At 36.5% G+C, this 15,646-nt stretch overlaps 1 protein-coding gene across 11 annotated transcripts in view; it reads left to right on the top strand.

Moving 5' to 3' along the window:
• MCTP2 (multiple C2 and transmembrane domain containing 2) overlaps positions 1-15,646 on the top strand; it is a 262,031-nt gene that overhangs the window by 162,058 nt on the left and 84,327 nt on the right. For all 11 annotated transcript variants that reach the window (XM_032252795.1, XM_032252799.1, XM_032252797.1 and 8 more), the window contains 3 exons: positions 8,885-8,986; positions 10,276-10,350; positions 12,605-12,724. In XM_032252795.1, coding sequence (XP_032108686.1) covers positions 8,885-8,986; positions 10,276-10,350; positions 12,605-12,724 — 297 coding nt within the window. The remainder of the gene's footprint in view (positions 1-8,884; positions 8,987-10,275; positions 10,351-12,604; positions 12,725-15,646) is intronic.

Here is a 15,646-nt window from a genome sequence, read left to right on the forward strand (position 1 = left end):
ATATGCAATACTTTTTAAAAGTTTTATAGATATGCAATACTTTTTAAGATATCCATGGGTAAAAACAGTGGGAAATTGAGACTGGAATGCATTATAATCTGAAGACTTCTAATATTTACTCATTTTCACATTGCTCCTGTACTCTTGTAATCAGTAACATAGTCTGCATTGGAAAACACTAAGCACCTTTTAGAGTCTTAAAACATGTCAGGCAGTAGACATTATCTTCTGATAATTCACTCATTCAAATAGACTTATTTAATATTTTTATCCTCAATTAAGTGATCTTAATTCTGTCCTGAAAATCAGGCTGAATTCTTCTCTAGGTCATTCCTTTTTATTTAATCACAGATTTACCCTGTCAAAATTACTCAGTAGACCCATTTGAGAAGACTGAAAATCAGCTTTTGTGGCAATCTGTAAAATAGGAAAAGCATACATACATTGGTATTTCTTAATAACTAATAAGAAATCATCTACAGTTTGATGAAGACCTGCATTTTGAATCAAATGTGAGTCCTTTTGTATAAGGCAGGCCAATGTCACAAGTGACTCTATAATCAGAAGCATGGCCCTTTATGCTGCCCTTCTAGAGTCCCAGCACTCTCTTGGAATCCATATATATCCATCGGTAGCTGGCTGCACCAGTAACAGCTTCACTTAATTCGTTTTATGGAACAAATTTTCTGTAATGGCTTATACCAAAGAAATGCCATGTAAATCTCCATTTGCATTTTCAATTAATTCTACTGCCCAAGTTTCACCTGTGATGGGTTTGTGCATTGAAATGGACTTGAACAATCATAGGTTGTTTTACGTTAATATAGAAACTTTTGGCCATTAAGGTAAATAATACTGATTTATAATCAAGCTTAAAAAAGTGGAAGTAATCTGTTGCCAAGGTTTGGTTTTCCAGGGCATAGATTTGGTTGGGGAATTCCACGTGACTTAGGTTGTCATCATGGGGTGAGCATAGGTGAAAAGGAGAGAGGAATGTATCAACTGGGAAATTATTTGCTAAAGACAAAACCTGAGACCCAATACGGGGCAAAAATGGTCACTTTGAACGCAAACTTTCAACTCTTCTCACTCTCTACTCCTGGTCCAAAATGTCCATTGAAATAAATAAATGAAGACAAAGTAAGGCAAATTTCCTATTTGTCCTAGAAACTAGGAAAGAGTACCTTTAACATGCTGGAGAGATCATGAACCACATATAGTAGACAGTGTGGGTGTTTGATTAGAACAGACAGGCTAAGAGAGAAAGAATGACTGTACGAGTCTCCTGATGGCAAGTAGAAAGCTGGGTGAATCACACATGGTGGCAGATGTTAAATAGGCTAAACTTTTCTATTAAGTGGAAAAATCTCTTACATGGATTCAAAGAGTAAAAGCTAACTGCTGCTTCTTTGAGACACCTAAAACACAGTAATACAGAAAAAGATAAGCAAAAGTATCCTACACAAATGTAAGGAAAAGGTGGGTCAGAAACTTGATACAGTTTTAGGGGTAAAAAAAAGATTGAATTAACAATAAGGTTATTATAAATATGAACCTTTAAGTGGATTAATTCTCATAGAAATATATATGCGTGATAAAACAGGGAAAATAATAAAATAGAATTGTCAAACGATATATATTATGTATTCAGCTTTTTAAAAATTCAGAGACAAAAAAGGCTGGGAATTGATACTTCTTAAAGGCCCTAATATGGGAAGATCCAGGAAGTGTTAGCAGTGACGATTCCTGCACACTCTTCTGCAGCCATTACATTTCTCAGCAGGAGATTCTAGACTCTCTCTCTGTTTTATTTTTTTAAGGTGATTCTCAGATGATTTCTAAGCATACTAAGGTGGTGGTTCTCAAACTTTGGAGAAGTTAAGCAATTAAGCTTGATCTAATGTATGTGTATGTACACATACACATAAAAAATAGAAAATATTCTGTTCCAGTACCTATTTAACATGTTCAAACACCAATCATGTTCTGGGTCCAAAATATTTCAGCAAATTCACAAAAAGCAGAAATTAGAAATTGATAACAGAAATATCAAGCTATTTGTTGGGGGTGGGAAATCCCAAGTAACTAAGGTAGATACCAAAACTGCAGTTGTAAACTACTCAGAAATGGACAGTTAAATACTATACATAAAAATATTGATAAGGGTCAAAAGTATTATTCAGAGGAAATTCTTACCTTGAATAGATTTGGCATTAAACAAGAAAGGTTGAAAATCAATTAAACATCTGAACAACAACAAAAAAACTCAAATAAAACTTGAATATAAAAGCAGAGCGCAATAATATAGAAAATATGTGAACAGTAGATATGATGAATTCAATATTAATTCCCCAAAAATCAAATGAGGCAAACCATTTACAGGGTTCATGGAAAAAAAAGAAAAAAATATATTAAGGTTGAGGAAAGAGCTGTGAAGAACACTAAACTTCCCTGAGGGGTCTGAGAGAAAACATGAATAATTCTAGAGATGTTCCTTGGGAGAACTTGTGTACTGTAAAGGTATAAAATCTCTCCATACAAACTGTAAACATAATATAATTCCATGTTTGGGAAAATAAATGTTTATTTAAAAAGTAAAGAAAATTGTCTTGAAAAAGTATAACTAGAGCAACTTGGATATACTATTTAGTGAAAATAATTAATTATGGGAAGACTAGGAAAAGTTATGAAATTATTTCAGCCTTTTCTCCCTGCATCCACCCCTCCCCCAAATAAGGAAATAACAGATCAAAATTATTTTATGAACAAGTGTTTTTCAATCCTTAAAGGGACAAGCCATTCTTATATGACTTAAATTTATTAAGAACATAAAATAAATGAAAGACTTGGAGAAGATAGAGCTATTCCCTCTATGATCTCGTCTTTAAATTGATAATAGTTCCTATTGCATAGGATTGTTTGAAACTTCTAATGAGTTTTTATGTTTATGAATTAACAATGGAAAATTAAGCCTTTTATGTCAGTTTTGAGCAATACAAAATTGTAACAAATATGATATGCACATTTTAATAAAAGAAATATTATTTGCAAATACTATCTACCTGATAATAACATATGTTATCTATGAACATAAAGAAAATTTACAGGAAACATATTAGAATGCATAAAATATCAGTAAGATCAACATTACAAAAATAGGATTAATGACTATACACAACAGGAAGACATTTTTAAAAAGTGAAAAAAGAATTCAAGACTACAACAGGAAACAAACCGAAAAAATATATTGTCTAAGAAGAAATGTGAAGAAATTCTAGGACTCTACTGAAGGGCTTGAGAGAGGACTGATTGGAAATCGTTTAATTTATCATAGACTTGAAGAATGAAGTCATTGAGGAATGATAAACTATTTAATAAACAATTCTGGGAACCTGGTTGCTTATCCATTGGGGAAAATCTATCAGTGTATTAGAGCAGATATAACAATTTCAGGATGAATTAAAGATCAAACACTTCAAACAGACTTCATTAAAAATGTTAACATAGTGGGGAAATCCTATGCAAGTAACCTGAGAAGCAGGAATAAGAGAGAAAAAAATCTTAAGGTGTCAGTAAGGCCAAAACAAAAATCACCAGCAGAAACTGAAGACAAAGGATAGACTGGTAAAACAAATGGATAATATCACTAGTACAGTATGTACATTTTCTTTAATCAATAAGGAAAAGACAAATCAACCTAGCAGAAAACTTAATTCAAAGAAGTGAAAATCAGCAAGGCATGGTGGCTCATGCCTGTAATCCTAGCACTTTGGGAGGCTGAGGTGGGTGGATCACCTGAGGTCAGGAGTTTGAGACCCACCTGGCCAACATGGTGATACGTCGTCTTTACTAAAAATACAAAAATTAGCCAGGTGTGGTGGCATACTCCTGTAATCCCAGCTACTCAGTAGGCTGAGGCAGGAGAATTGCTTGAATCCAAGAGACAGGTTGTGGTGAGCCAAGATAAGGCCATTGCACTCCAGCCTGGGCAACAGAACAAAACTCTATCTCAAAAAAAAAAAAAAAAAAAAAAAAAAAAAGGAATAAAGTCAAAATCATGATAGCTGAACACATATGAATGACTCATAATTTATTCATTTATGATCATGATGGTCAAGAATGCAAATGCTGTAGCCAGACCACGTAGGTTGACACCCCGATGACTCCGTTAAACTGACTGTGATTTTTGACAAGTTACTTAACCTCTCTGTCTGCATTTCTTTGTTGCTAAAACAAAAATTATATCCTTCTACTTGTATTGGAGGTATATGGTGAAGATCAGAGTTGTTAAGTGTGAGGTGGGCACAACATTCCCTGGCACACAGTGAGCATTTATAGTATAAGCTGGCATTATCTTCATTTGCACTGTTTTAGCAATGGAAATGACCAAATACAAATATACCTCATGAACTTAACATGAGTGTTTGTTTAAAAATGTGATATTAACATTGTGGTTTCTTCTATTAAACACTTTTATAAATTTTACACAGTTTTTGGAATTAATATGTATTGCTTTTGTAGGGACAGCTTATATTTTAAGGGGAGTTGGTTTGAGTTTCAGGCAGTGGATTGTCTGAAGAAGGAAGAAGTGAGGTAGAAGTGGAGGAGATCTGGGGTGATGAATTCCATGCTGCCTCTACTGGCTGGTAGCTGAGCTTCTTTGCAGGCAAACAGTGACCTAGCAGAGCTTTCTCATTGTGTTTGTAACTCACGTCATGGGAACAAGGCCTGATTCCCAGCGGCAACAAGAATGTGAAAGGATACCAAGTATAGTGTATGGATTTTCCTGTTGCCCAGCCACGTGTCTGTCCTCATCACATTTTATTGGAGAGCCACTTTCCATGTGAATCAGCTAGGACCAGTAATATGTCATGGCATTGTCACATTATTTTCCCTTTTATGTGGCGGGAATAGCAGCTGAAATAACAATCCCATTTATATGCAGTGTCCTCAGTTTCTAACTGGAAGGTCAAATAATGGGGAATCAATATGGCTCTTTAGTTTGGATTTTGATCTTAAGTGTGTATCTTTCCTCTTGAAAGCCATTGATGGTTTTATTCCTTCATATTGATTCTGATTAACTTTGCTATTGAGTAAGTTTGTAACTCATTGCATCAAAGATCTTCATAGGAAAGCATAATAATGATAATTATTTTAAAAAGAGTTCAAGATGAGAAGCTTTTTTTCTCTGTTCTCACATGCTCACCTCTGGTATATGCTGATTGTAAAATATCTTAGTTTTCTAATATAATGAATGCTATCATTTCTTTGAATGAAAAATTAGTTTTATCAACCAACATCTAAAAACTGGTCATATTTACTGTGCTCTCAGCTTGGTAAATATATTAATGTTCTTTTTATATTGAAAAAACTTGAATAGCTTAAGCATGATTGTGGGTGAAATTAAAAATTACTTGGCTCTGGCTCCAAAATTCTGAATCATTACTTAGACTTCTTGTACTTTTATCTACTGACTAATTGAACCAGGAATTAACTGTTAGCATGTTCCATAAAAGCTTTGTGACATATTTCTGAAAATAATCTAAGGGACATGAAAATGTTAATTTTCCTGATTAGGGGTGTTGGCATTCTCAAGTTAAGTCTATTGTGACTGTTCTACATAGATTGTTTCTTCAGCTTTTTGCCTAATGTTATGCACTATTTGCCCATGAAAAGGCAAGTATACAAAAATGTGTACTAAGTCAATTTGAAGAGTTTATCCTGGAAAACTGAAGTTAAAGACATTATCATTTTATCCAAGATTCCTATTTGAATGAAATGAAATCCTCCCAAATGTCAGCTCAGGAAATCTCTCCAGATGAATTGCGTTCTCCTTCCATCAAAAATTGAAAGCTATGTCGTTCCATTTTGTCTTTGCTGGCAGAGATCTCAAAATTAATGAAGAGTATATATGGATTCTCCTCTAAATTTTCTTTTTACTGTGCTTTAATTAATTATGGCTGTTTATTTAATAGAAGCTTTAAAGTTATAAACATAGAAATAATTTTCAGACTTTTAAATATAAATAATATAGTTAAGACATGGAATGTGCGTGTGTATGTGCATATATATATATGTTGAGTTTTCATTTCCTATTACATAAATGCTCCAAGGTAGGAGTTTGCCAAGTTGGTTGATACAGAACTTTGTATCTGATATTCTTGCTTTAGAAGTTCAATTATATAATCAGGGAGGAAAGGGAAAATATTTTTTAAAATAGTCTCTTCTGTTACTATCTCAGTGTTAATTATAACACTATTCAAATGTGTTCACCTGTTCTTAAACATATTCCAAATACAAACTAGCATTTTTCTTCTTTCTGTTACCTTTTATTTTCCTTTACCTTTTATCTTTTCTCTAAAGATATTCCTTGTAGCAGAGAGACTAGAAAAGTGGAAAAAACTGAATGTTTATCAATAGGATAATTAATAAATTATAATTTATTCACTTTTTAAAGATTATATAGCAGTATAAAAAATGAATCAGACCTCGATACTAATCTAAACAGATTACCAAGTCATACTGATAAATAGAAAAGAAAATTGCAAAATACATATAATTTGTCACTTAGGCAAAACAAAATACATTTGTCTGTTAAGACTATTTTTTAGATGGAGTTTCGCTCCTGTTACCCAGGCTGGAGTGCAATGGCGCCATCTCGGCTTACCGCAACCTCCACCTCCCGGGTTCAGGCAATTCTCCTGCCCCAGCCTCCTGAGTCGCTGGGATTACAGGCACACGCCACCATGCCCGGCTAATGTTTTGTATTTTTAGTAGAGATGGGGTTTCACCATGTTGACCAGGATGGTCTCGATCTCTTGACCTCGTGATCCACCCGCCTCGGCCTCCCACAGTGCTGGGATTACAGGCTTGAGCCACCACGCCCGGCCAAGACTATTTTTATAAATATAAAATCTTAATAAAATTTACAAAGGATGCATGCCAAATTCCTATCTAATTTATGTTTAGGGGAAGGAATTTGGTGTTTGTGGAAGTTCAAGAGACCAGTTTTTTTCTGCAATTTTTAAACTTTTTATAATTTTTAAACTTATATTCTATTTTTAAAGATAGTTAGGTACCAAACATGCATAGGTTTAATTCTAGCTCAGACTTTGCTGCTTTAATGTCCTTAGGTGGGTTCTGATTTTGCTGACACAATGTGACGGACATTAGGAAACAGGAAATGGTCATTTACCAAATTTTTTTTTAAATCCCTTTGCTATAAAATATTTCTCTTTATACTGATACCTCTTGTTCTTCTGTTATCCTTCGCCAACCCTTGAGAAATCATGGAAATTTTAAGATAACGGTACAATGACTGTGGGTTGAAGCAAAGCTAAACTGGACCCAAGTCAGCTTGGCAAGTTGTCAGGCTGTTTTTGTATTTATTTCTTTCAACTTTAACATCCACAATTTATTAAGTGAAACTGTGTATCAAAGCGGAAGCTCAGAATCCTGTTTGGACACCGTTTAGGAAGGAAACCAGGTCTTTATGGGGCACCCCCTTCCTCTTAGCTGCCGGGCAGGAAAACCATCCTTCTGTATCAAACCTATTCAATCAGAGAGAGGTGGAGTGACTTTGGGAAGGAAGATGACCTCTCCCTTGTAAAGTGGAATTGCTCTGTTTCCCCCCATGACTTATTCAACTCATTTCCACCACTGTTTATAAGAACACTTGTGTGAATGCTTGTAGTGACAGCAATAGTCCTTTAAAATATGGCTCAAATTTCATGCTGTTAGATTTCCTATGCTATTTAAATTTTTGATCATCACAATCTAAAGTAGAGCTTTTGATTAACTCAAGTTTTGCTGAGGCCCTTTTGGAGTTAGCAGGTATGCTTCTTAAAAGCACGAAGTTTAATCAGTACATGTACTACTACTATGTAAAATCATGGCTGCCATCAAATCTGAAAAGAGAATGATTAAATCAAGCTAATTAACTTGTCTTTCATAGGAGCCAATTAGTTTTCAAAATGATACTGAAGATGTTTTACTTAGATAACTTATATGTGGGATCCAGAGGTAGACTAGTGTATAGAACTGATGTGACATGCCAGCCAAGAGAGGATAGCAGAGAAACTTGTTTATTTTGAGGATTTGTTGGCACTTTGTGCATTTGGAGTGTTTTTGGATTCTGACCTGAGCTCTAAGTTGATTTATTTATTTAATTTGCATTGTTTCCTGGCTAGCAAAACACTATTAAAACCAGCTCCTTTCTTCATTTCTGTAAAAAATAACCTTTTGGGGGGAATAGTTTCAGATTTACAGAGAAGTTCAAAGAGAATACAGAGTTCCCCATACATACTTTGTCCAGTTTAGTCTAATGTTGACGTCTTATACTACTACCATAATACATTTGTTAACACTGAAAAGAACTAACATTGTTACATTGCGATTAAACGCTGATCCCTATTTGGATTTCACCAGTGTTTGCACCAGTATCTTTTTTTCTGTTCAAGGACCCAATCCAGAATACCGCATTGCATTTAGTCATCTTATCTCTTTAGTCTCTTCTCATTAATCTATGGCAGTTTCCTAGTCTTTCCTTTCTCTCCATGACCTTTACCATCTTGAACTGTGTTGGCCAGGAATTTTGTAGAATATTCATCATTTTTGAGTAAGTGGAAATGTGTAACTTAACGATTTGTACCAGTATTTTTCATCCACACATCAGTTTCAGCCTGGTGATTGTCACTTTATCTTCCTATCTAGAGTGTGTTATAACAGCACTCTAGAAGTAAAAGGTGATTTGTGGTGGGTTTAATATTTGCTTCATCTGTGATCATTCTACATTATCAGTTTTCCCAAAGCTAATTTTGGTTATTTGCTTTAGACCACATAGTAACTTTGCATCAATGTGTATTTTATCTTTTGTTTGTGACAGATTAAAGATGGACAACCAAATTGTTATGTACTAAAGAATAAAGAGTTAGAACAAGCTTTTAAAGGAGTTATTTACTTAGAGATGGACATCATATATAATCCGGTAAGTGTAACTGGGTCATACTTCTCAGCTTTTCCATACCCAAAATAAGGGGTGACTAGCTTTTGGAGGCTCAAATCAATGTAAGATGTTTCAGAATTTTTGCAGCCAGAGAGGGAGGGAAAAATAGTGTTATAAAACTGAGTCATAAAATGTGCTGGATATCCCAGCTCTCAAGTGGTATTAAGGGAGAATCGGCATAATTGATGAATCAGCAGGATCAGCAGATTCTGTTGATCAACAGATTTGATGGTGAATCAACAGAATTGATGGTGTTTAGTTCTTAGTAAATCTAAATGTCAAGGAATAAAATTAAAAAAAGGAAAATCATTTTCTGTATAATCTATATATTATAAAACTTTATATAAAATGTATATAACATGTTATATATAATTATCTAATGTATAGTATATAAAATACATATTATATATCATGTAAATTAAATATATATATATATATGTATATATATATTTTTTTTTCCCATCACATTCTCAGTAATACTAGAACTCAGCACAGTCTCCAGTATAAGGATGTGTTGTTGCTTCCCATTTCCTTCTCTTTCCCTTCAAGGAAATCATACATGCATTTTATAAGCAGGTCAGCCTCATCTCCTGCTTTCTCCTGGAAAACGTTTGTATATAGAGTATGAATACCAGCAAAACCTGAGTTTAAGGGAAAAGGGAGATACAGGCTTGAAGAGAAAATGTTTTGGTTATGGGATTTTACAGTTCATTAGATATGGAGAAGGACTTTAATCCGATTCTTTAAGGTTTTACTCAGTCTGAACAGGTGCCTAAGTCACTCTGAGCCTCAGTTTCTTCCCTGTAAAATGGGGCTAAAATGGCTCATCAAGTTATTTTTCCAGGCCATTGAAAGGAAATAAGATTCTCTGTGAAAAATGTATTTTCGTAAGCTGGAAATTGTTATTCACATGCTAGACATTACTGTTGGAAGCTTAACTTAAAAGGAGTTAAGAAGAAAGTTTTATCTTTTACAGACGTTAGTTTGAAAAATTCATGAACTTCAATCTCTGCAGTGGTTTTAAATACCTCCAAGGGAATGAGCAAAGTGGAGACAGTACCCTCCTAGACTCAGTCTGACCCATGCTAGGGACTCTTATCAAATGAGACCCCCAGAAACATGTACAGGGCACAGATGTGTCTACCATTTCTTTGGTCCCTGCTAAGGTCAGAGTCAGAAGCTATTGATTTGCATGATTTTCTGTCATTAAGAAAACTAGATGGATGAAGTTTCTATAATTGCCGCTCTTTTTAACAATGATGTCTTTCTAGGTCAAAGCAAGTATTAGGACCTTTACTCCCAGGGAAAAGCGCTTTGTTGAAGACAGCCGCAAGCTCTCCAAAAAGGTGGGTCAGTGCAGTAGATGGCTTGTTGATTTGTACACTCAGCACCCAGCACCTGAAGTTAACACTTGACTATAATTTCTTCCTTGAATCTTTTCCTCCTTCTCATTCCTCCTCTCTCTTACTTGCCCCATCTCTCTACTTCTTTCTCTTTGTCCCCTTCTCTCCTAAAATAAGGACCTCCGTCAGCTCCATAAGAAGGGGATGACTGGTCAGGCGCTGTGGCTCATGCCTGTAATCCCAGCACTTTGGGAGGTCCAGGTGGGCTGAGGATGGGAGTTCGAGACCACCCTGACCAACATGGAGAAACCACATCTCTACTAAAAATACAAAAAAATGAACTGAGTGTGGTGGTGCATGCCTATAATTCCAGCTACTTGGGAGGCTGAGGCAGGAGAAATGCTTGAACCAGGGAGGTGGAGGTTGCGGTGAGCCGAGATCCCACCATTGCACTCCAGCCTGGGAAATAAGAGTGAAATTCAGTCTCTGAAAAAAAAAAAAAAAAAAAGAAAGAAACTTAAAAGAAGGGGAAGACTTAAAACATAATTCTTGGATGAAATAGAAGGTCTCAGGCCCCCATTATTATCCTGATTCATTGAATAAACAAAAATTCCTAGCATCAAGACTGTCAATGTCTTCCAGAGTCTACTTGTCCTGCCTACCCACCCTTTAATCACAGCCATTTCGTTCTCTACCCTTTAAAGTTTCAGGGAGGTGCAGCCTGTGGAGTCAATAACATAATTAACCCGACAGATCTTTAGAGACTTCTGGCCTGGGCTTCACTCATGGATGTTCCTACCACCTTGGCGTGGTCTAAATTTGGGATGTGTTGGCATTTCAGCCCATACTGAAGGCAAGATCTCTCTCTCTCTGCCTGTTGCCCTTAATTCTCTCATTCAGTTCAACAAAAAGTGAAGTTCAGGTCCCGTAGGGAAAGTTTCACTTTTCTTTTTTTTTTTTTTTTTTTTTTTTATACCGTGACCTTTACATTTCGTTTTCAGAGTCCCTCCCTGTTGTACTCTTCACAGTTCAGGATTTCTCTCTGTACCTATCGTCCCTCTTCAATTGTGTAACAAAGAACAAAGTGTCCCCTTTTTCAGGAGTTTATTACTTCCACTACTTCCTTTGGGGTGAGCAGCTGTGGATTACATAAAGCAGTTAAATAGAAAGACATCTTATCATCCTTTTGTTTCCCATGAATTTCTGAGCATGCTTGGGAAAGGCCTTAAACATCTTCCTAGGGGAAGCCTCCAAATATTTCGTTTTGGTCTGCCATAACATTGAGCGTAATATTTATTTTGTGTAATCTGAGTAAATGTCTTATTTTATTATTATTATTGCCTTTTGCTCTGTTTACTTGAAAGTTAAAACCTGCATTGAGGTGGGTGGGGTAGCTGCTTTGCAAGCACATTGAAATGAATCTGCCTACAACTGGGAGAGAGACATTTCCTTTGTAAAACAAAACCTCCATGTGGGGTGGTTTTGGGCTTTGAGAGCACTGGGAACATAGGGCTGAAATCTAGGGTATGCTATGGCCCTTCCCACATGCCTCTTCCTACTTAATGCCCCCAAATTTTGATAAATTTGAAACATTTCCTAAGGATACAAATACTTGAAAGCATTTGCTATGTGACAGGCACCTTTCTAAGCTTTGTCATTCTCTTAACAACTTATAAGATTAGAACTAATAACAACTCTATTTTATAAGAGAGAAGTTAAGTAACTTGCCCAGGGAGAACTCAAACATCTTCCCAGAACTCCTGCAGTTTTGTAGACCTCTGGACTAGATGAGCTATAATACTTGTATGTTTTTATTGTAAATCTATTAATTTGCTTCCAAACTAAACAACAGAGACATGCATTTTGTGTCAGTATCTCTCTAGCTCTCTCTCTCTTTCTAGTTCTTTCTCACTCTCTCTCTCTCTGACTCTTGTATGTGCCTTTCTCATACAAATTCACCAACATTAAATGCCTGGCTTCTGTAGTGTCACCAGTTCCATTTTTGCGCTGAACATGTTGAAAGAGGGTATTCTTTTTCAGATGAATGCTAAAATGCATTTGATTCTCTTTTCCTCTGTGAATGTTCATATTTTAAAAAGAATTTAGAAGTGTCAGCTCTTCTCCTTTCTATTATTATCATTTTTTAAATTGGCATCTATATAGAACATAATGTAAATGATCAGGGTACTTGATCCAGAGGGAATATTTGGAGTATTTAAATCTAGTTTCCTGTTGGCCATTTTTTTTTTTAAATCAGATCTTATCAAGAGATGTGGACCGTGTGAAAAGAATCACTATGGCAATATGGAATACAATGCAGTTCCTTAAAAGCTGCTTCCAGTGGGAATCCACATTAAGAAGTACAATAGCATTCGTGGTAAGTTCCCTTTTATATGTTCAAATTATTTGCTTCTTATTTACATCTATTCATCTTTCTGAAATATATTACAGCATAGGTGATTGTGTGGGGGTTGTTTTTCTAAGACAGTACTTAGGTCAAATTTACCCTTGGAGTCGCCTTAAATTCCCCAAATCCCAGTCATATACCATCTCTTGGTAAATTTAAGATCACCAGGGGTTTTTTTTTTTTTGTTTTTTTGTTGTTGTTGTTTTTGGTATATATATATATAATGTTTCCCTCGCTACATTTGTATAGTCCTGCATTGCGTTTATATTTTTTCATTCTGTGCCAGTGACTGCCTGTAATTTTTTTAAAATGGCATCTGAAAAATCACATGACTAAATAATAACTGAATTGTTCAATTTAGATTTTAAGTAAATTATTCCTGAACTTTGATATTAAAGATGTTTATTCATTTCAAGCCAGTTGGGACATACTCTTCATTACACATTACAATTTGATTCAGTCCCACAAAGGGGAACCACCCTTGTATATGAAATGTACTCCTTTCTCTGGTGACATTGGCCCATCCTTATGAAGCATAATAAAATCGCAGAATCAAAGAGCTGCAAGAGATCTTAAAACCACCTAAGTCTACCACTGAGAGCCCAAGAATCTTGGACGGACTTCACAGCTGGCCTCATGCCCTCACTTTGTATCTCAGCACATTCTCTCTCATTTGCAAAGGGACTTGTCCTTGATCAAATTGGCAATGTCAGCCATGGGAGGAGAAATCAAGCCTCCCAACTGCAAATCTTTGTATATTTGGTATCATGCCATTTATTTCTGTCGTGTGCAAAGATCACTATAAAAACTATTAAGAGGCATGAGTGATCTAAGAGTGTGAATATCGGTCATGATCATTGGTGAATCTGATTTCTGAATGTTATGTGGTTCTGTCTTCTACTGTCAATATATCCTCAGTGTTCTGTTGTCTCTTACCCAACAGGCATAGCCTTATTTTTAAAATGGGGAGGAAAAAAACGATTTATTAGCCCAAGATGTTAGTGGGTTCAAGGTCATTCCCAACATTTTTATGCAATCAAGTATATCAGCTCCAAAAGAGGCTTTCTCTTTGCCATTGGGGAGTATTTTGTTTGGTGGAGTTTATTTTAGTTCTCCACTGCTTCAGTGCAGAGGACCCATGCTGCCTGCAGGCTTGACCTTTCATATACTTTTTCTGCTGTCTGAAGTTGCTAAAACATTTGGCCTTAATAGAAACACTAATAATGGTTTTATTAATCTGTATCCGTCATTGTCTCAGCATTTGTTTATCTACTTCCCTTTCTCACGTTCTCCTCAGCTGGTGGCTTCATGCATCGGGTTCCTCTTCAACCTCCCCAGCGCCGCTTCTCACCCAAATTCCCTTTCAAAACTTTCCATGGAATGTTCTATGCAATTCTGGGCAAAAGAGGAAAATGAACACAATTGGTGGCTTCTTCCAGTCAGCACCCAGACAGCCGCTGTGAGGAGGAGAGGATTTCCTCTTTCTCGAGTTTAGTTTCTGGCACTGTGATTTTAGAAAAACAGATCTGTTGCCGTGGATTCTGGAGGGAGATGACAGAAATGATTAATGGGCTGCTGGCTTGATCTGAAGAAAGATTAGAACAGATGAATAGAAATAGGTTGTCTAATAGAGGGAACTTCTAAACAGGAAGGGAGCCTTGGAAATGGAGTCACATCTCCACTGCCTGTTCTCTGAGGGATTCCTCCCTGCTGGGCTTCATGCCTCGGAGAAGAGCCCTCCCCCAGGCTGGAGAATGCAGGCTGCCATGTTGTACCCTAATGTCTCTAAGGCTCACTGCAAGGAAGATCAAAGTGGTGTTCTTGCTGCTGGTTTTCTGAAGCATGGTGTTGCAAGGACACATGGGTTTATGTGACTGTGTGTATAGGGACATTTCCCATTGGACACCACTGAAGAAAATGCAGAGCCAATTAGACATGCTATATGCATACATTCCATCATTTGGTTGTCCTGAAAGTACTGGAATAAAAGAGCTCACTTAAACTCACTTTCTTTTAATTTAAAACTACTTTAAAAAATTTAGACCACGTGTATGTTGACCGGCCTTGGTGATTCTCAGAAATACCGCAGATATAACATGGTAGATACATCCCCTCCTTAAGCTGATGAAGTGTAATTGTATTAAAAATGGTTTTTGTTATTCCTGTTGTGATGATTATTCCAAAACCATTTCTCCTATTAAAGTGAGAGGCTATACAGAAAATGCTTTCTTGGGACAGAATAAAAAATATATTTCTGTTTCATCTTCTCTTTTTTTCTTATTGCATTTTAGGTTTTGGGGTACATGTGAAGAACATGCAGGATTGCTGCATAGGTACACACATGGCAGTGTGATGTGCTGCCTTCCTCCCCATCACCTGTATCTAGCATTTCTCCCCATGCTCTCTCTCCCCAACTCCCCACCCGCTCTGTCCCTCCCCACATGGACACAGGGAGGGGAGCATCACACACTGGGGTCTGTAGGGCAGTTTCATCTTCTTTCATTCTTCTTTTAGTAAGATTATGGGTAGCCAAGCCTTCATTTCCTTTTCTTTGAAAATGTGTTGCATTCATGTACCTTGCCTGTAGACCTGTTACCTGTCTGGAGGGGACTGATGGGGTTGTACACCTGGGGGCTGCCTTGGCTGTAGCACTGTGTCCTGGAGTCTGTGGGACTTCATGATGGGTTGTCTTTCTGCAAAATGTTGGATCCCCAACCCCAGGCTCTCCTCTGCCTTTATTCACTCTGCACCTGCCATATCTGTCAGAGGTGACACACACTGATGGATGTTCTCCTGTGATGTGTTGAAGACAGAATGTTGCTTGGTGTCTTTATTCATCATTGTGACACTTTGTTCATGTTCCAACTGCTCGCCTTGGCATTACAGAGCAGA

Source organism: Sapajus apella, unplaced genomic scaffold (assembly GCF_009761245.1).
Source record: "Sapajus apella isolate SASKATOON/1434 unplaced genomic scaffold, GSC_monkey_1.0 scaffold80, whole genome shotgun sequence".
Taxonomy (NCBI): Eukaryota; Metazoa; Chordata; class Mammalia; order Primates; family Cebidae; genus Sapajus; species Sapajus apella.